Genomic DNA, 21560 nt, shown 5'->3' with positions numbered 1-21560 from the left:
TCAATGGCAGAGGTTACAAAGTTTTTGATTCTTGTAATTTCACTCAATAGATGTTTTGTTTTCTTTAAATATGTATTCATAGGTCCAATATTGGCGTGGAAATACCCAAGAACTTCGAATTTGTAGTTGTTCAGAAATGTAATGGTAAGTGTACATGGTTTCTGATTTTGATACTTTGAATGGAAGTTTCTTGGTAGTTAATTAAAATTGTAAGACAGAGGAGCAACGTATCCAGCTTCTGTTAAGAGCTTTTAGACAAGTTTAAAAGTTAAAGACAATCATTTATTGTTTTTTGTAAAAGATGATCTCAATTTAATTCCAAGGTGTATCTCTTAACGTATTGAGCTGTTTATCAACTAATACATTTTAATACATCGAACTTATAGTGGGAGACGGCACAAAGTTCTTCAGATTTATACTGCCTGTAATTATAAAGGATGTACAAGAAGAAGGGCCTTATCTAGAGTTTGGTGTACTGGCTGCCAAACAGCTGCGGTGGCAGCCCCAGCCCTAGCCATCACTCAAAATATAGTACTGGCTACTGGGTGAGCGGCTCCAGCCATCCATGTGGCAGCCACTTTGTGGAAAGAAAAATAGTAATTGGTTAAGTCAGTAGGTCTCGCATTTGTAACCTATTGGTTTAAGCAATGTTTTTGCTGATGCTGTGCAGCATCCGCAAAAGCCACAGGCTTTTTACCGATGCTGTATAACATCGGGTGAAAAAATGTGTGATGATTCAGCCATGTCATTCCCTAAGCGTGCACATGCATGATGATATGGACACAGGCTTAGTGAATAACATGAGGTGTGTTTTCCTGCATTTTTGCCCCTCGACTGCTCCAGCTCACCTTGAGTTTCCCTGGTAGGATTGTGGTCCCAGGGATTGCTTCGCTTGTGCCTCTGCCAAAGGACTACAACGCCCAGGGCGCACAGCGCTCCATCCCGCTGCTGCTAACAAGGGGGAGGCACTATGTCAACATGCGCATTTAAGTGCTGCCTCTACCCTGCGGCGCGGGGCGCAGCCCGGTGAACCCTCGACCAAGGGGGGGCCGTCTGAGCCCATCCGAGTCTGGAAGAGGCTGGGCTGGGCCACCCTATTTGCATCTGACTTTTTAATTGCATGGTACTGTTTAGTCTCTTTGCTTTGCTGTTATGCCACCTGTGGGGGTTGGACCATTGAGCAATCGTAAGGCAGGGGTGGGAGGGGGGGTGGTGGGAACCCTTGATGCCTTTTTGACCAGGGTAGAATCTGTGCTGATTCATCAGATCCAACTAACTGAGCGCAGGTTATCTTTAGAACCTCAAATGCCCCTAACTAATGGTTGTTTGGCTCCCCCCACCGTTCCAACACAAATAGATACACTCTCTGGCATACCTTCCTAGTCCCTAAGTCAGTATACTTTGGGTTTTATCGCTCCATCACCACCTATACCATCTAGCCATTCACTACCATGTCCTCTCTCACGCTCCCGGAGGTAGAGAACATGGTTAAAAAACTGGACACGGATACAGGCTCCTTGGCGTTGGTTGTTATTTACCACCCCCCACAGGCAATGCCCACTTTCCCTATGTCCCTAAGTGAACAAATGGCCACCCTCGTGATTAATCATTCCAAGGTGCTCCTGGTCGGGGACTTGAACTACTGGTTCAATGACGACTCCGGGGGACCCCACGCAGTTGAACTATCTGAACTCTTATCTAATCTGAACCTAACCCAGCACTTACACAATCCCACCCATGAAAAGGGACATATCCAGGATCAGGTCTGGACTCCAAATGTCTCACTCGCCATTCCGTCAATCTCCCCCTGCATTTGGTCAGATCATTATTTGATACACTTTACTATTATCTCCATTAGCCACAAAAAATCCACCCTTTTGGCAGGAGGTGAAACTAGGAAGTGGAAATCTTTAAACAAACTAGACTTTATCACAACTCTGGAGAACTCTGTCCCCACCTTCAGCTGGGACATTAATTCTATGGAGAACAAAGTCTCCGAGTGGCTTCTCTCCGCAAGTAACATCCACGCCCCACTATCATTTTCTCCCGCGTACACCACGCCGAGGCGCAGAAATGGTTCCCTGCCGACCTTAAAATACAAAGACTCGAGCTGAGCCAACTTGAGAGGAAATGGAGATTAAGATGTTTAACCGAAGGTAGGGAAAATATGCCACCGCCCGTAGAGAATACAAAAAAAAATCTCGACCACTAAAATGGCCTACTTTTCCTCTAAATTACTCAATGCTCATAACAACTCTAAAGGAATTTTCAGCTTCGTGAACGACCTATGCAATGATGCCAGAACTTCACCGACTCAGGCCCCCACCCAAGATCTCTGTAACTCCCTGAACGCGTTCTACTTGGACAAAATCTCCTCTATCAAAGCTAGTCTTCTCAACACCTCGAACTGGGAACCTCTGGATGATATGTCTAATAACCGTTGCACTTTAGATACCCTCCAACCCATCTGTCCAAAAATGCTATCAGAACTCATGACCCGTGTCAAATCGGGATCACCTGACGATTGCTGCCCCCGCACGTCTCCAAAGAGATATTTACCGCCCTGCCCCAGAGCGTGCTCCCTCTCCTCAATGAATCCCTGGCCCAAGGCAAGGTTCCTAAGGCTTTTAAGCATGCAACGGTAGTCCCCCTTATAAAAAAACCTGGAGCGGACCCTAGCAACCATGTTAATTACCGCCCTATTTCTCTTCTTCCTTTTCTGGCTAAAATACTAGAGGCCCACGTTGCAAGGTGTGTGTCTAGCTTTATTGAGGGCTCGAATTACCTAGAGCTAATCAAGCTGGTTTTTGTCCGGCACATTCTACCGAGGCTGTGATCCTTGCAGTCCTAGATACCCTGAGAGCTAATGCTGACAGGGGCGACCATCAAGCCTTGGTGCTCCTCGACCTGTCGGCAGCGTTCGACACGGTCGACCACACCATCCTGTTGCACCGTGTCGAGCAAGCAGGCATGCGTGGACCAGCCCTGGGGTGGATCAAATCCTTCCTTGCCGACCGCACCCAAGCTGTAAAGCTTGGAAATTTCACTGCCCCCAAGCTCCTATCTGACTGCGGGGTCCCACAGGGCTCCTCTCTGTCCCCGCTACTCTTCAATCACTATCTGAGACCGCTGATCTACTCACTCAAAAACAGAAACATCACTGTTTTTAACTAGGCTGATGATATCCAGATCATATTTCCTCTTGGCTCCCCCAATGCCGCACTTGACTTCCAATCTACCATGCTTCACATCCAGCACTGGATAGATGTGAACCACCTGAAGCTCAACGCGGGCAAGACGGAGTTGGTCTTGCCCAAGAACAGCAAGGAAAGCTGGGGTACGCACTTCTGAGCAGCAGAACTTGGACCCCCCTTCCCCCTAATCAACGCTGACCTCTCGCTCCACGGTCAGGTGGGTGCAGGGATCTCCTCTGCTGTTCACCAACTGCGGAAATCCAGGAAGATTAGACACCTGCTTACTCACTCAGCTTTAATACAGGTGATGTTAGCACTCATACTCTCACGTCTGGACTTCTCTAATTCCATCTATCTCGGTCTCTCTCTTTGTCTACAAAAAAGACTCCAAATGGTCCAGAACCAAGCGGTCAGGTTGGTCCATAAATTACCTAAGTGGCAGTCAGCTAGACCAGGCTTGGCACTACTTCACTGGCACCCGATATCCCAACGGGTAATCTTTAAGTCCTGCTGCTTAGCCTTTAAGGCCTTGCACGGCAAAAATCCCAGTTTCATCAGCAGCATGATCACTAAGTATACTCCCCGGTGCTGCCTCCGCTCAGCCCACCTTTTCCTGCTCACCACGTCATCTTTCAAACGGAAACGCCAGGGAGGCTGTCGTTTTTCCCACCTGGCCCCTAGCCTCTGGAATTCCCTCCCTCTCACGCTCAGAAGCTGCAATAATCTCCTCAGTTTCAGAAATGGCTTAAAAACATGGTTATTCGAGCAAGCCTACGTCTAGTGCCTCGGCTGCAAGAGTATTCAGCATCAGGGCCATGAAACCCTAGGGTGTACGTGCGCTTTATAAGTGCTTGATAACATAACATAACATACCCTAAATTCCAAATCAGGCATAACAATGGTCATAACTAGGGGCAAGAAAGCAATTCAGTTTGAAAGAGGGGAACCACCCTCGAAGAAACGGAAAGCCCGGGGTCTATCGAAGGGTATCCCCCAACCATCAGGGGGAGTTAAACAGAAGGTAGCCTCAAGGGGGTGTGGCGGGTGCTGTCAAACTACATTGGCTACCGCTAGTGATAGCCTACCTGGCTGTGCCTTTGATATCCCACCTATTTAATGAGAAAATACTCTATACACGGATAGTGCAGGGAATTTCAAATTTAATTGACCCTTTGTTGCAAAAATTGTCTCTGATAGAAGATAGACTCAACAAAATGGAGCAGGGTATATCCCATAGTTCCTTGAGTAATTCCAGCGCACAGTCGGGTGGTGGGGGCATTACATCTCAGGCGGGTGGGGTGGGTTTGCATACTAGAGGGTCTGAAACCAATGCACTGAATTCCACCGAACTAGCCCCTGCTGATAATCTTCATGCCTCCCTGCTACGGGGAGGCACTAGCTTACCGGGCTTGCAGCATGTCTCGAGAGAAACTCGCACATGCTCTCCCCAACAACATCCTGCAGGTGCTCGGCATGCTTTTAATTTTTTACATCTACCCCCGTAAGCCAGTCCCTACACTGTAGTCCTGGGTAAGGTCCCTGGGTTAGCATCGCAGGTACAGGAGGATTGGTCAACCCTGAGAAACAAGGCACTACATCTGCTGAGCGCAAGGACCGGGATCAAAAACCAAATGTTCACTGAATTTAAAATGGTCCGCAGAGTACCATGGGTAGGGAAGGCCCAAAAGACCCTCAGGGGAAACTGTGTGGTCCTATGTTTTGAGTCTCCTTGTTTGGTCCATCATATTTTGGAGAGGGCAGGTGTCCGTGTCGCCAGGGATGATATTTCTGTTTTCCCTTTGGGGTATTTCTATCGACCCACAGATATCACTAAATGTGCCGAATGGAGAGGGACACCCCAATTACTTGGCCAATATAACTATTCTGTCCCCCTCAACAATCGTTTCGATGTTTTTTATTCATTAGAAGACATTGATTGACTTGAACTACTTGATTGTTCCGTTTTATCTGGGACAGGCATATTTAGGGGTCACGCGGGCTAAGGTAAAAGTCCACCAATTTGTGACCCACCTGATCCTCTTAAAACCCGGGATATCCCAATAGAGCAGGATGCAATAGGTAATAACCCTGGCTATCTTGGGGGTGTCTATATACCCAAAGTGGAATTGAGCATGGAGGAGAGGCTGAAAGGCATTGTTAATGTCCTTCTAGTAGGATCCACTCCACTAGACTGCTCCTATGGCTTGGATGCCCAGGAGGGTGTGAACCCACCTCCTCCCTATCAATTTCCACAAGTTCATCCCAAGGGCACTTAAAGTCCGTCATGACAGTGGGCTCCTGGAATATTGCAAGGCTTCTTCCCAAAACTGCATCAAGTGATTGGGCAGCTTTTATTGAACAGTATGACCTCTGGGCATTCCAGGAGACTTGGTCCATTGATCAGGTGCATTATCCTGGGTTTTCAAATTTCTCTAAACCTGCCCAAGGGGGGCGGAAAGGTAGACCCATTGGTGGTCTTACTTGTTGGTTGAGACAGCAAATGGGTTACAGGGTTGAGGTGGTTCCTATCGACAGTGCAGATAATATGGCCCTACGGCTCCGGATGGCTCAAGCATGAGACATTTTGATAATTAATATCTATGCAAGAGGGCAGCTGGGTGGGAGGTGTTCCGAGACGGTTGCTCTCCTTGATATGTTCCTGGTTAGCAACAGGGGTGGGTGCAACTTGATAATTGTGGGAGATTTCAACTGCACCTTTGAACAGCGTGATTTAGAAGATGGTAATCTAAGCATTGATGAGGATTCCCAGTGGAACATCCTGTCCCTAGATCTGAGCCCAATAACAAAATGGACAGAATCTGCCTTGCAACTTAAGGGGCTGCGCCTGGAAAGGGGAGTGCGAGCAGCAAATGGGAGGTCCCAATCGGATCGGAAGGGCGCGCACAATTTCAATAATGGTATAAGGAGTAGTCGTAGAGACTTTATTCTCATCAACGTAGAATTTTGGTCTTCCCTTCATGACATGTTGGTACAGGAATGCACAGAAAGCGATCACAACCCACTAATTTTGACACGGCCCCGGGTTTATTAAACATCTCCAAAAATGTCGCTGAGGATATATCACCAGAAGTGCTGCTCTCAAATGACATAAGGTGAGTAAGATGGTCAAGGCTTATTGGTAAGGATGGGGACCTGGGCAAGATGAAGGCTATGGTTGCCCACTCGATATCTTATCTCCAAAGTTGTGACTCCCAGGGGGATATTAACCTCATCGCCCCCCAGGTTCATAGTGACTTGTTTTCAAATTTAAAAACATTTTTTATCAAGACCAGCTGAAGGAAGGCAAAGACAGGATCAACAACAACTACCTGGTACAACAAAACCTGCAGAGAGACATATCGATTATTGACAAGGGCTGTTAGATCTAAAGATATGGGAGAGGTTAAACTTGCCAGGGCAAGGTATAAATCAATTCAATTAAAAGCCAAAAAGGAATGGGATGACAACCGCTGGCTTGACTTGCTTACAGCCAGCCATGAGAAAGACATGGTAAAATTCTGTCAGTTAGTCAAGTGGGGGAGTGGTGGAACACCCTATACACCTATTAATTATATCCCGCCAGAACAGTGGGCCTCGTATTATAAGGCCCAGTTCTCTGCCTCAAAAAATAACCTGGTACACTTCCAAATCCCCCCTCAATACCCACTCTATCATTTAACAACTCCGAGGTCGAGACAGTCCTCTGCTTAATTCCGAGAGGAAGGGCCCCGGGCCTCGATTGTGTACCAGCGGACCTGTTTGTTTATGATAGGGATAACTGGGTTGTTTACATTACTTATCTTGCTAATGCCATCGCTAGTGGCGCATGCATCCCTGACACCTGGTTTGGAACAGTTATAATACCAGTATATAAAAAGGGGGACCACACACTATCTAGCAACTATAGGCCTATCAGCTTTATAGATTCCATCCAAAAAATAGTTGCCAGGTTGGTACTGTGCCGAATCCAGCTGTGGATAGAGGAGTCTGAGATTTTATCACCACTGCAGGCAGGTTTTAGCCACCACACCAGCGCCATAGATCAGGTGCTCCGCTTTGTGATTATCTACTAGTGGGTAGTTATTATAGGAGGGGGCACACTATGCGCTGCTTTTATTGATCTTAAGTCCGCCTTTGAATTGGTTCCTCGCAACAAAATGTGGAGAGTCTTAATGGATGTGGGGATGCCATTGGAGTAGCTAGCAATGTTAGTCAAACTACATGACTACAGGTTCGTTTGGGCCCACATGGTGAAGTAACAGATAGATTTCCCATTTTAAAGGTTGTGCGCCAAGGATGTGTCCTCGCTCCCACCCTGTTCTCTTTGTTTATTGACAGGGTTGTTCAGTACTATTCCACATGCCCCACTGATGCTCCCACCTTGGCGGGCTTGAAGATCCCCCTACTCATGTTCGCAGACGACACCTTGATCCTATCTAAGACCCAAACAGGGTTACAGGTTGCCTTGTCTCGGTTCAAGGAGTTTTGTCGCAACCATGAGTGGGTGGTCAATGGGGACAAGACAAAGTTCATAGTTCTCCACAAGTGTAAAGCCATTAAGGGTAAAATGTCTTTTTAGAACAGACTGAAGTATTCACTTACTTGGGGATAACCTTAAATAGGAAGCTAAACTAGAAGCCACAGATTGACATGCTAGTTCTAAAACATGCTCATCTGGCTGCGGCTCTTCTTAAAGAGCACAGGCTTTCATTCACCAAGCCAATAGCCCCCGCCGTCAAGATATATAATTCTAAAGTCGCTAGTCCAATCCTACATGGCGCTGAACTCTGGGGCCATGAGGATATAACCCCCGTGGCTACTGCCCAAAACAAATTTATAAGGGCACTAACGACTTGCCGCAATCCACTCCATTGCTGCCTTGATTTTTGGACTTGGGTTGCTTTTGCATTGAGGATCTAGCTTGATACAGGCGTATAGCTTTTTGGAGAAGGCTTTGGGTTACTCCTGAGTTCTCACCTTGACTGAAATGGGGATGTGCATTCTGTGGGAGAATCCAGAAGTCAACCCATTTCCCTCAAAAAAGGAGTTCAAGACACCTTATTTGGACATGGTTTAGATGAAGCGTTTTTCCTCTAACACAAAGCCCACTTTGTCCAAGAATTTCCTCATGATCAATCATGAGCTTGGGTTCAAACCATATTGGGGTTTTATTTTAAAAACGTTTGATAGAAAGCTATATAACCAGTGTAGATTAGGTTCCCTTCCGATTAAAGTTTTTACAAGCAGATGGTATTCGCCTACGACAGAAATGTGCCCTATGTGTTCGGTATGCAACGTTTACCACGCAATTTTTACAACGCAGTACCATCACAACGAAACTTTTACAACGCAAAAACTTTTACAACGCATACCATTACCACGCAAGATTTTACAACGCAGATACTTTTACAACGCATGCCATTACAACGTAAGTATTGGTAAGTATATAATTATTTTTAAAATGTTATATGATTGGGTTTTTGGCTAAAGGGGTATTTTTAGGGTTCAGGGTCAGTTTTCAGTTTTTGGGTAAAGGGGTATTTTTAGGGTTCAGGGTCAGTTTTCAGTTTTTGGGTAAAGGGGTATTTTTAGGGTTCAGGGTCAGTTTTCAGTTTTTGGGTAAAGGGGTATTTTTAGGGTTCAGGGTCAGTTTTCAGTTTTTGGGTAAAGGGGTATTTTTAGGGTTCAGGGTCAGTTTTCAGTTTTTAGGGTAAAGGGGTATTTTTAGGGTACAGGGTCAGTTTTTGCGTAAAGGGTATTTTTAGGGTTCAGGGTCAGTTTTCAGTTTTTGGGTAAAGGGGTATTTTTAGGGTTCAGGGTCAGTTTTCAGTTTTTGGGTAAAGGGGTATTTTTAGGGTTCAGGGTCAGTTTTCAGTTTTTGGGTAAAGGGGTATTTTTAGGGTACAGGGTCAGTTTTCAGTTTTTGGGTAAAGGGGTATTTTTAGGGTTCAGGGTCAGTTTTCAGTTTTTGGGTAAAGGGGTATTTTTAGGGTTCAGGGTCAGTTTTCAGTTTTTGGGTAAAGGGGTATTTTTAGGGTTCAGGGTCAGTTTTCAGTTTTTAGGGTAAAGGGGTATTTTTAGGGTACAGGGTCAGTTTTCAGTTTTTGGGTAAAGGGGTATTTTTAGGGTTCAGGGTCAGTTTTCAGTTTTTAGGGTAAAGGGGTATTTTTAGGGTACAGGGTCAGTTTTCAGTTTTTGGGTAAAGGGTATTTTTAGGGTTCAGGGTCAGTTTTGGGTTTTTGGGGTACAGGGGTATTTTTGATAAATAAAATAAAATTACATTTAAATTAAATTAATTAAATAAAATAAAATTAAATTACATTATATTACAATATTTTTAATTAATTTAAATTAAAAAAATTATTATATACTTACCAATACTTACGTTGTAATGGTATGCGTTGTAAAAGTATATCCGTTGTAAAATCTTGCGTGGTAATGGTATGCGTTGTAAAAGTTTTTGCGCTGTAAAACTTTCGTTGTAATGGTATGCGTGGTAAAAGTATGCGTTGTAACGTCATATATCCATGTGTTCAGCTCAGATTGAATCAATTGCTCACATCTTATTTGTTTGCCCGGCCTACAGGTGACCCAGTATGAAATGGCTCAAGCCTACTTGTTCCAGCCTGGGTACAAGAGCTGATATGGAGGCCCTAAGGATCCTTCAGACATGTACCCAGCAATCCATCATAGTTGCTATGGCAAAATGTTTGATTTGGACATGGGCCATTCGGGCTAACAAACTAAGGGAACACTAACTTGTTTCAATTTTATCTTTTACCAACCTCAAGGGGTGTGTGGTAGGTTGATCTTGCCATCTTGCCGAGTCTTGATGTAGGGTCTAGTGACCTCAATAAAGACCCAGGGAGCAGTATGTCTAAACCACTGCCATAGGCGTTCTGGCATTACAACATCGCTCTGTCTACAAACTATTACTGGGTTGATATATCTCATATCACATCTTTTTAAACTTATGGATTTTATAGCGTATTAGAGCATGTTGATCTGATGTACTAATATATAAACTCATGCACCCATTATTGTGGTTCCTTTACATTAATGGCAGTTCTGTATTTGACTTGAGCTTTTTTAACTTTGTATTTTTAAACTGTTTTAACTTTTAACTGACTGTAATGTCTTTTAGGATTTTTACAATCGAAATAAAGACTAATGAACTGAACTGAATAACATGAGCGCATTGTATATTTAACTATCCAAGATGGCGGATACCATGTGGATTAATAAATACAAAATAAGTAATTTTAATAGTGCAAATTGGCTTTTTTGTACTAGTGAGCGACCTAGAAGCAAATGGCAGCTATCATGCCATCAAAAAAAATGAAAGTAAAATTAATTTAAAAAATGTAATGAACCTTGAGGGATTTGGGAAACAAGGGAGGACCATGTGGGGGAAAGGCACTGGGAGTGGGCAAGGCCAAGGGAGCTATGGAGGCTCTTGGGGCAGGGCAGCTAAAAAAGCAAGGGAGGAGTTGGGAAAGTAGTGGACGAGCTTGGGAGAAGGTATGAGGGAGCAACAGGGAGCACATGGGTTGGCGATGTAGGTCTTTGGGAGGGAAGCTGCACACAAATGAGAGCGGGAAAACCCATGCACTCTCATGGGGTGCTGAAAGTGAAAGAAAAAGATCAGCCCCCTAAGTGCAAACAATGGAAGGATATAAGTGAGTAATCAAAAGGATGATAACGAGGTTATGCTCCTGGTTATGGACAAATGCGAGGAGACTAAAGTGATCTATTGAATAAGAAATAAGCAAATGAGTAACAATAAAGCCAATCAATAGTAAGTAATTAATGGCCTCTAAGACTATTGTGGGTTTTTGGTATGGTCCACAAGAGGCTTTCATCTAGTGAGAGACCTAAAAACAGTGCTAACTGTTCCCATTGTCATAGTGGCATGGAGGCTTGGTTAATATTTCTGTATTCTTACAGGTCAGCCCCGAAAGTGGGATCTGTTCTCACAAAACGGAAAGATAATTTCCTAGATCTGCTGAAAGTTTTATCCCATCGAAGAACATTTTTCCTGCCCAGGATTGGCATGCCTAGATGGCAGAGCCAGACAGAAATAAATCCGGCAGACGTGTTGGAAAGGCCACTCCAAATTGGACTGCCCTGATAACAGTGTTCACTGCATGCCTGTGGGAAAACAGATTTTTAATTCTAATTAAAAAGCGGTTTTGGGGGGGACATGGGAGGGAAGGGGGTGGAGGAGTTACATACATTGATCCCAATGCATTGATTATAAAAGTTATGATGGATTGCGCTGTTGTATATGTATGCTGGTGTCCGGCAGATACCTCTGGGGTACAGGGGTCTGCAACTCTCTGTGTGATCTATCAATAAAAATATGTTTTGAAAAAAAAAAGCGGTTTTTGAAAAATATTCTATTTTGAAAAGAAGCAAGCTTGGATCCTAAGAAACTTGCTGATATCTCCCCCCCAGAATCACGAAAGACCACGTACGTCCCTTTAAATTTCTATCATGTAGGCCTATGTTGCAATCCTGTGGCAATAAAATGCCTTAGTCACTAAGGTCTGATTTACTAAGTTCTCACACAGCGCAGTGCTTCAGCCGTAAACTCTGCACTGTGCAGCATGAGAAGGAGAGAGCAGAAGAGCGTCAAATTTATTGAAATGTGGCTCTCTCCTCCCCTCTCCATAGCGCGACGCTGAAATCAGCTGCCGTGCACCACAGAGACACCTTTGTGCCATGGTGCCAGGGTGTCTCTGTGAGTCTAGCACAGGTTTTGTACTGGAGGGGTACTCTTACAGTACAAAATACCTTGCACAGGCTGACTTCAACCCTTTTCCGACTTTGTATGTGTGCTGTATAGTGCTTACAAAGTCAGAAAAGGAAGGAGAAATTAAAGCATTTCTGCATCCTTGTGCCTACTTTAAAAGGGCAGTTTTCTGACGCCAACCCGTTACATAGTTTAGTAAATTGGGTTTAGCATCAGAAACCTTGGGTGGTTGCCTGGGAACGCCAATGCACCACCCAAGGTGCACTGCCTTGGAGTTAAGTAATACAAAGCAGCGATATGTGCTGCTTCGAGTCACTTTCACGTTATTTCAAGCGTTACTCAAGTTTATCGCTGGAAAGTAAAGTGGAGAAAAGATTTTGTGCTGATTTGCGTCACAACGGCAGAAAATCTTAGTAAATCTCCCCCAAGTGGAAGTTTGAGAAATGCATGAAAAGACCGCCCTAGATTGCGCCTGATTACAAAGTATGAACCTCGCTACATTCAAGCTGAGACTACCAAAACGATGACCACTGTACTCCAGTGTCTCCCCATAACAGTATCTGCAGAATCTAAAGACGGGAAAAGCAACTGTCAAATGATCAGGTGACTATTGGTCTAATAAGGCACCAGAGCTGCTGCTGTTTTATACTTTATATCCTAGGATCGCTTTATGCAGCTTCTTTACAGGGATACCATAAATGCCAAACTGCTACAAGTGGGCTCCAGATTGCCTCTTATGAAAGAAAAGGTATTCCCCCTCCACCCCCATGAAAATTGTTTCATTTTGCCTGTGGCTTTAACTTCTGATTGCTAGAACCTAATAAAAAAGGAAACTTCAAACCTTTTACCAAGCTTACTGTGATAATTGACAGGCTACTAAATGAGAATAAGTATTGGTAAAGCCAGCATGTCTGGGTTTAATGTGTTCACACAGGGAGCATTAGCACATTGAATCGAGACTCATGGGTGGGAGCCAGTAGAAGTGGACATGGAGGGCTATAACTATAAATGAGTCCCTCTAGCAGGTCGGTGCAAGCACCTGAGTGGAGGCGAAAAGATACAGGCAATGGTATTCAGTCATAGATTGACTCCAGTGGGCTGAGCCAACACATGATTGACGAAGGCTCAAGCCAAAGTCTGAACCAGGCTTATCAAAGAAAGACAGTGACTGGAGTGGCAGACCAAACATCTACTCCCTGTATGCTGTTGGCAATAGGTCTGTTTCACAGCTGTGCTGTCAGTCAAACCCCAGACCTAAAAATACTCCTGTGGGTTCCGGAACTTAGGGCCCGATGTAGGTAATTCTTATTTACCACTTCTTAAATACCGAATTTTACCGATTCGGTATTTAAGAAGTGGTAAATATGAAGGGGGGAGATGTAGGTATTTCAGAATCTGTAAATACCGAATCGTTAAGATTCGGTATTTACCGATTCTGTAAATACCGAATCGGTATTGCCCATTGATTCCTATGGGCTTTGAAGCCCATAGGAATCAATGGGAAATACCGATTCTGTAATTACAGAATCGGTAAATTCCGATTTTAGCAAGGGTGCAGGGGGTGTCACTTTGACACCCTCTAGCACCCCAAGTACAGGCTTGTGTGCCATGTGGCACACAGACATGCCCTAAGGGCATGTCTGTGTGTCACATGGCACAGGTGTGCATGCACACATGTGCATGCACACCTGGATTCGGTATTTTACCACCCAATTGGATTGTGTGGTAAAATACCGATTCTTAAAGCCCTGTGGCACTCTGACATGTGCCAGCTACATCTGCATTTACAGAATCAGTATTTTACCGAGTCTGTATTTACCGATTCGGTAATTTTACCGAATCGGTAAATACAGAATCGGTAAAATACCGATTCTGTAAATGCATGCCCTACATCTGAAAACCCTAATACCGGTCGGAAACGGCCAAAATCGGCCATTTCCGATCGGTATTAGGGCTCCTACATCTGACCCTTAGTTCCTTGAGGATGCAGAAAACATGGCTTGCCTCCTAATGAGGTTACATTGTAGCATTTTATCCGTCTTTACAGTTTGACAGACTAACAGTGCCAAGTGAAATTCTTGTGACTCAAAGTAATTCTGCTGAGATTTAGGATCCAATTTACAAGATCATATCTCACACTTGGGACGAACCACGCTTAAAAACACAAAAGGTGATGGGAGGAATGCTTGCCACTGGCAATCACTCAGGTAGCATTTCAACCAACCATTCTTTTGCCCCAAATGCCACCTCAGATTAGACTCCATCAATTTTTTTTTTTTGGGATATAAACTTTTATTGTCAGTCATGTTCACATACACAGCAGTGTGCCTACAACCATATCAGGCCGGCAGCGATACACAAGCAGTTCCGTGGTGATAAATACGACAGTAATGGACACAGTGGGAATTCTTCGGATGCATTCAGCATCCCAACAGTAATTTAGTAATCAAAGCGCGACAGGTCAAATAGCAAGCTTACAGGTATTTAGGTAATAGTAAACGGAGACATATTACATGGAGCAACGGAAGTGCCAATAGAGCCAATATAGCAGTTGAGAGAGTAGCACAGCAAGGAACTGATATAAGGCATATTCGCGCCTCCTAAAAGGGGTGGTAACACATCCTTGGCACATAGTAGCTTGGGTGAGGGTCAGAGTAAATCAGCATTATACTTCACAACATCAATCAATCCTGGTACCGCAGATCAGCCATCCCTGCAGAGTCATCCAGTTTCACAAAAATGCTGATCGAGCGGGAACTCCTACCTACAATTGGTCAACAGTAGTAGGGTCATCAGGCTCCCCACCTTCACCGCCCCGCTCCTACATATAGCCCTTGTATCTATTCCGATTCTGCTGCTGGGGTCACGTCAACAACATCAGTACCCTCCGTCCCGTGTGATGCAGTTAGGAGTAGGTATGCCTGCAGAGGACCCCAAATGTCAGCCGGCCTAGAGGTCAGAGGCAGCAACTCTGAGAAAATTCCATACTGTTCCTGACAGTATAACATATCTTGCAACCAGTCTTTGAATTTAGGGGCACGACCCCGCCCCCATCTGCAGGCCAGGTGTCTTCTCGCCAACAACAGTGCAACATTAGTGTATTTCCTAACAGTCCTCGCTATGCGCGCAGTATAGCCCAGCAGGAACAGCAGCGGATCCAATTCTAGTGTAACATCTATCATAAGGGAGATGCCCTCACAAACTTGCGACCAATACTCCTGCACCTGCAGGCAGTCCCATGCCAAATGGAGGAAGTCCGCCCCTCCCTGTCCGCATCTCTCGCATCTATCCGAGTCAGCCAAGCCGAATCTGACTTTCCTAACTGGCGTGTAATACAGCCTATGGAGGAACTTGTAATGTATAATTTTAAAGCGACAGCTAGACATCACCTCCCCTGATAGGTCACAACAGTATTCCCACTGGTCATCTGTGATTTCCCTACCAAGGTCATGTGACCAGTGCACTCTAGCCGTACTCTCCACAACCGGTAATTCTTTCCGGAGGCTTTTATAGATATTGGACACTAGATGTGCACCATCTGCGCTACTCAGCACAACCGTAAGTGGGGCAACACTGGGGGGTTCCCGAGGGTATTCAGGTAGTATGGTTTTCAGGCCCTCTCGCAACCGTAGAAAATAGAACAACTCCAGGGGGGTAGGCGCACTATCCCCAAAAAAGTGTTCCCGAGAGTGAAATATCCCGTCGTGGAATAGATCGCCCCACGTCTGAATTCTCAGACGGCGACACAAGTTCCGGAAGCCCAGTTCTTGGAAGAGCGCCATTTGCGGGTGATAAGTCAATGGTAGTCGAGCTGTATAAAGTAACGGGGCCTGTAAACGTCTCCCTATTCTATGCCATGCGTCCATTGTACAAGTTACCGTATTTGCCTGCATTTCCAACACAGAAATGGGGGCATGAATCACCCCAGACAATGGCAGTGGGTGGGCAATCCAGTCTTCCGCCGCAACCTGTGGCATGAAGGCAGTAGGTTTCATCCAATAGTACAGGTAGTGTGCCTGCGCACTCAAATAATAAACTTCAAAATCAGGGATATCGAAAGCTCCCATATGATAAGGTTGCGTCATAACCGCCCAACGAAGATGCGCCTGCTTGCCCCCCCATACTAGACGTATAAGTTCGGAGCGCAAGGTTTTGAAAAAATAAGCAGCCGGGTGATAAGGTATATTGAGGAACATATATAAAAAACGCGGCAAGACCACCATCTTTATGAGGGAAACTCTAGACGCCAAGGACAAGGGTAGTTTGATCCAACGGGTCACCGAATCTGCCAGTTTAGTTATAGCCACTCCATAGTTCAGCCGCAATGTGTCTCCCTTGTCTCTCGAGAGTTGTATCCCTAAGTATCGCAACTCCGAGGAGCACCACTCCAGAGGGTAATCGAGCGGGAATTCCGACATAGCAGGCGTTAGGGGGAAAAACTGGGACTTACTCCAGTTGATAGAGACGCCAGACAGACCTCCAAAGGCGACAAATTCCCGCAGCAATGTATTCAAGGTAGTTTGGGGCTCCTTGACGTACAGCGTGACATCGTCAGCATATAACGAAATAGAAAGTTGCCATTGAAAGCAGTTAAAGGCGCTGGCTTTATGTAGCTGTCGAATGCGACAGGCCAGTGGCTCAATCGCTATGGCGAAGAGTAGAGGGGAGAGGGGGCACCCTTGGCGGGTACCCCTCGTTATTTCAAAAGTATCAGTCAGGAGTCCATTCGCCAGCACTCTCGCCTTCGGAGCCGTGTATAGTAAACGCACCCAATCCACAAAGATCGGGGGAAAGCCCATCTTCTGCAATACCGTAAATAAAACCCCCCATTCCACGGAATCGAAGGCTTTCGATGCGTCCAGAAAGACAGCAGCGAGCGGTATCTCAGGGCTCACCGTTTGGATTAGGGAGAAAACAGTGCGGAGGTTGTGCGAGGTAGATCTCGTGGGGACAAATCCTGATTGATCAGGCAATATGAGCATGGTCATGAGCAGAGAGAGTCTCGTGGCGAGCACCTTGGCCAGAATTTTGGCATCGCAGTTCAACAGTGATAAAGGGCGATACGAGTCACATTGCGTGGCGTCTTTACCCGGCTTAAGCAGAGATGTGATTACAACTTCTCTCATGGATCTCGGCAGCACTCCCACCTCCAAGGCATCCTCAAACACCTCCCAAAAGACAGGTGCCATGATATCAACATAACATTTATAAAATTCTGCGGGAAGCCCATCGTGACCAGGCGCCTTCCCGTTGCTCAAGGACATTATGGCGTCTCTCACTTCATCTAACTCGAGTGGAGCTCCTAGAAACTGTCTATGGGTATCCCTTATCCAGCAGAGTGCCATATCCCCCAGAAAGCCATCCAGGTCAGGGTCCCCAGTCGCCCGTGATGTATAAAGTTGTTCATAGTGTGTTTGGAGTGTGTTCAGTATACCAGCTGAGTCCTTGCACACCCTCCCGTCCGTCGTATTCAATTCTAAGATGGTGTTCGAGCCTCGTGCCATGCGAACCGCCATGGATAGTGCCCTACCCGGTCTCCCTCCCTCATTGTAGGCGCGGGCTTTCCAGTATTTACCCTTAAACTGTACCTCTCTATGCGCCTCCGCTTCATATTCTGATAATTTGGCCCTGAATTCTTGCTGCGCTGTCCCTGTTCCTCCCCGCACCATGTCTCTCTCCAGTGTCCGCAGGCTGTCTTCCAACCTATGGAGTGTGTGCTGTATGTCTCTCAGTACCCCAGAGCTTTTAGCGATGCACCACCCCCTCACTGTAACTTTGAAGGCCTCCCAGACCGTTTCCACACTATCCACAGTATCCTTGTTACGAGGAAAAAACTCTTCAATATCCTCCCCGAGCTACTCCCGGAAAACCGTGTCTACTAGAATGTTAGGTTGCAATCGCCAAGGTGGACGTGGTTTATTAAACCCAGGCATATCTATAGTCAGTAGAACTGGACAGTGGTCTGAGTGTGTCCTAGGTAGGTGTTGCGCAGTCAGGATATGTGGTGCTAAATTTCTTGACACAAAAATATAATCTATTCTAGCCCATTTGCCAGTGTATGAAGTGAAGTGTGTGCCATCCAGCAGATCCGGATGCAGGTGCCTCCATCCATCGACTAACCCCTCTTCATCCACTATCCCTCGAAGGACATCTCTCGCCCCAGGGTGGTACGTCGAACACCCATCTGCTCTATCCAGTCTTGGGAGTAAAGCGACATTGAAGTCTCCACCCCAAATTAAATGACTAGAACCCACATCCATCACCATCCCCCAGAGCGCAGTGAAAAATTGGGGGTCATCAACATTAGGAGCATAACAATTGGCAATAGTGAGTGTCTCCCCACCCAGTCTCCCCCACAATACCACATACCTCCCCTCCTTATCTATACGTTGACCTTGGAGCGTGAATGGGAGGGCGCGATGCATAAGGATAGCAGTACCTCTGGCATATGAGGAATAGTTTGAGAAAACCCTCACGCCCGCCCATCTCCTACCGAAATTGGACGTGACAGATGGGGGGTTGTGAGTCTCTTGTAGCATAACCACCTGTACGTTATGTCTATCCCAGTATGCCACCAACTGCCTACATTTACGTGTGTCCTTAAGCCCCCGTACGTTCCATGATAGAAAGGTACATTTGTTAACTTCCCCCGCTCCCATAAATGTCAGTTTTGTCCATCTTTTTGAAGTTACCATGCGGCAGACATATTAACCGCATAGTGCAATCGCTCCTGCCAGTACGATTAACCTGTATACCGCTTAGTCTGTTAGCTTGTGTAGTCCGCACTCAATCAACTCACACAACCCCCAAGCACTCCCCCTTGCCCTCCCAACCTCCCACTGAAGCGTCCCCAACTCGCCAGTTTCGTCATCCCTCCCAACCCACCCCAACTCCCTCAACAGCCAAGGGTGAGAACATACCCTATACCAACAATAACTGTATGGGTAATACCCTCTAGGTAGCATTCCAGGTGGCAACACATTTCCCCCTCTGCTCCACTAGCTCCCTCAGGCGGGGTCCATCCAGCCAGTGGGAGAGAGGAGGGGGTACCCGGCGAGCAGTATCCAATTCAGCTTCCCCCGGGCCATTTACCAGTCCCATCCCAGCTTAAGGAGGAGGAAGGATCAGCAAACACATACATTGCCACAGAGTGGCCCACAAGTCAGTACTCACGCACAGGAGTCCGATCGATACAAGAAAGTCTAAAAAAACTGCGAGGTCACTGTTCATCCTCCTCCACATGACCGCCTCTCCGGTCAGGCTCATCCTCTCCATCCCCATTTTGATGTGCTGTACGTTTGTAGTGCTTGATGATGTCTTCAACTTGTTGTGGTTTTGTGAAGAACCTCTGACGCCCTTGACAAGTGACCCGCAGTCGAGCCGGGTAGAGCAGAGATTAATCCACCTGGAGATTGCGAAGTTTCGCCTTGACATTTAAGAACTTACGACGTTCCTCCTGCACCATAGGCGTGAAGTCTGGGTATATCGTAAAATTGTTGCCATCAAAGGAGAGTGTTTTGGAGGTCCGAGCCGCACGCAAGGCAGTATCCCTATCCCTATAGTTCAGCAAACGGGCAATGATAGGTCTTGGCTTCATGCCCGGCTTGGGCACAGGTCCCAGGGATCTATGCGCCCTCTCCACTATGAACTGGGGTGAGAATGCTTCCGGGCCCACCGCTGCAAGCAGGAGTCTTTCCACATATTCCTCCATTTTACCCACATTGGTGGATTCCGGAATACCCACTAAGCGTATATTATTGCGCCGGCTTCTCGCCTCCAAATCCTCGTTCTTGGCTGCTATAGTGCGCAGTAGATCATCCATCCGCGTGAGCCGCGTCGTGTGTTGCGTCGAGGTGTCTTCGATGTCAGAGACCCGCTGTTCCGCTTCTTTTAGCCTCCCCTCATGCACATCCAGTTTATGGACAACAGCATCCATCCGTGACGACATCCTGTCTACCTTGTCCGCTATGGTCGCAAATCCTTGGCGCATTTCACGGAGGATTTCCTGGACATCTGTGGAGGTGGTCGGTTGGCCATCACCAGAGCCACTGGCCTCAGTCTGTTTCTGTTGTTCCGGGCTGGTGCGAGTCATTTTTTTTGTAGCGTCAAAAGTGAGTTTCGGTTGGCGTGCGTCTGGCCTTCCCATCTTCGCCACCGGTCAGGACGGTGCACCACTATAAGCAATGATCTGAGCACCTAGGATCTCTCCGCAATGTCAGGTGTGCAGGCTAGACTGGTCGCCGTATCCCGCGTAAACCACGCGCCACCTGGGATTGGAAACCACGCAGGATGTGTACGTGTAGCCAGAACAGGCCTCTGTCGATGTTTTGGGGCCAAAGGCAGCTCCCCTGGCCTAAACCTGTCAGCACCCCAGCGGTCTCACAGCAAATCAGGCTCACCGTGCACCAGCTAACAGTCGTCCCACTAAGGCTGTAGGGCTCCCAGGTCTCGAGCGGGCCGTTCGGGAGCACCCACAAGTTAAAAGTCACAAACACCTCACCCAGGCAGGCCACAAACGGGTGTGTGTATGTATTCCAGTAGCTGGGCTGCAGTCAGTCGTCAGTATAGCACCCTAGCCGTGGAGAGCGCGGCTAACTTGTTCGTACCCAAACCAATATCGTGGTGGTTTCCTCAACGGGTAGCGTTAATGAAGCCCTTCCAAGAATGTATGCACCAGTTGTGGGTCAGCGTATTTCCCACTATAGGCAGTTCTCTCCCCGGACAGCGAAGACCAAGGCTATCAGCAGGGGCGGAGGGGTGCTTTACTGCAATCATCCAGCAACACGGCTCAGCACGTCTACCGAGCCGGTCACTTACCGGTGTACCGAGCTCCTCGTGTCGCGCAGGTTTCAGGGCGACCCTCTCAGCCAGCAGCAAGGGGTATAGCAATCCCCACCAGCGCACAGCACCAGCGCTCAGCCTAGCGTATCCTCTCCGCTCCTCAGTACCTTGAGGGCAAGGCAGGCAAGCAGTTCCCAAGTCCCTCCGTTCACAGTGCAATCTTCGCTTCGGAGTCAGCCGCCATATTTGCTGTGTACTGGCAGGGCACCGGCAGCGCTCGGCAATAATCACGATGAATCAAGGCTCGCTGGGGCTGCAGGTTTGCAATGTTCAAACGGGAGAAGGCTCATCAGGGCCACACATACATCCACTCACGGTGCAGATCTCAGCTACCAGCAAGGGCTACAGCGTTCGTCCTCCACCGCCGCCGCTCCGGTATCCGCCGGCATTTTCGCGCCACTCGGGGCCTAGCCGTCTCAACGAAATCCCCAGTCTCGCGTCGTCAGGCGGGCCGTCCGGTTGCGCAGCCACCTCCACCGGTCAGGATCGCTGGGGACGGGATCGCCTCTCCCGACCGAAGACGGCAAGCTGTCGGTCCCAAAATCGAACCGGAGCTTCCAAGGGGTTCCCTGCACAGATGGGAAAAGTGTCAGCCCGATAGATTGCCGAAATTAGGAGAAATTAAGGATTAAGTTCGCCAGGATGTGGGAGCCTCACAGAAAGGCGTCCATTCACTAGTGCGCCACCTAGCGCCCCGAGACTCCATCAAATTTACATCAGGCCCTGGCCTCCTCCAATAGAAGCAGTCAAGCATGAACTGCCAAGCCGGT

The 21560-nt window shown here is 47.0% G+C and overlaps 1 protein-coding gene across 2 annotated transcripts in view; it reads left to right on the top strand.

Moving 5' to 3' along the window:
• LOC144823341 (NXPE family member 4-like) overlaps positions 1 to 21560 on the top strand; it is a 411382-nt gene that overhangs the window by 270819 nt on the left and 119003 nt on the right. For both annotated transcript variants that reach the window (XM_078681792.1, XM_078681790.1), the window contains exon 4: positions 83 to 144. In XM_078681792.1, the coding sequence (XP_078537918.1) occupies positions 83 to 144 (62 nt within the window). The remainder of the gene's footprint in view (positions 1 to 82; positions 145 to 21560) is intronic.

The sequence above is a fragment of the Lissotriton helveticus genome, chromosome 3_1, assembly GCF_964261635.1.
Source record: "Lissotriton helveticus chromosome 3_1, aLisHel1.1, whole genome shotgun sequence".
NCBI lineage: Eukaryota > Metazoa > Chordata > Amphibia > Caudata > Salamandridae > Lissotriton > Lissotriton helveticus.
Note: the sequence above shows the minus strand (reverse complement) of the source record. Positions and strands in the feature narration are given on the sequence as shown.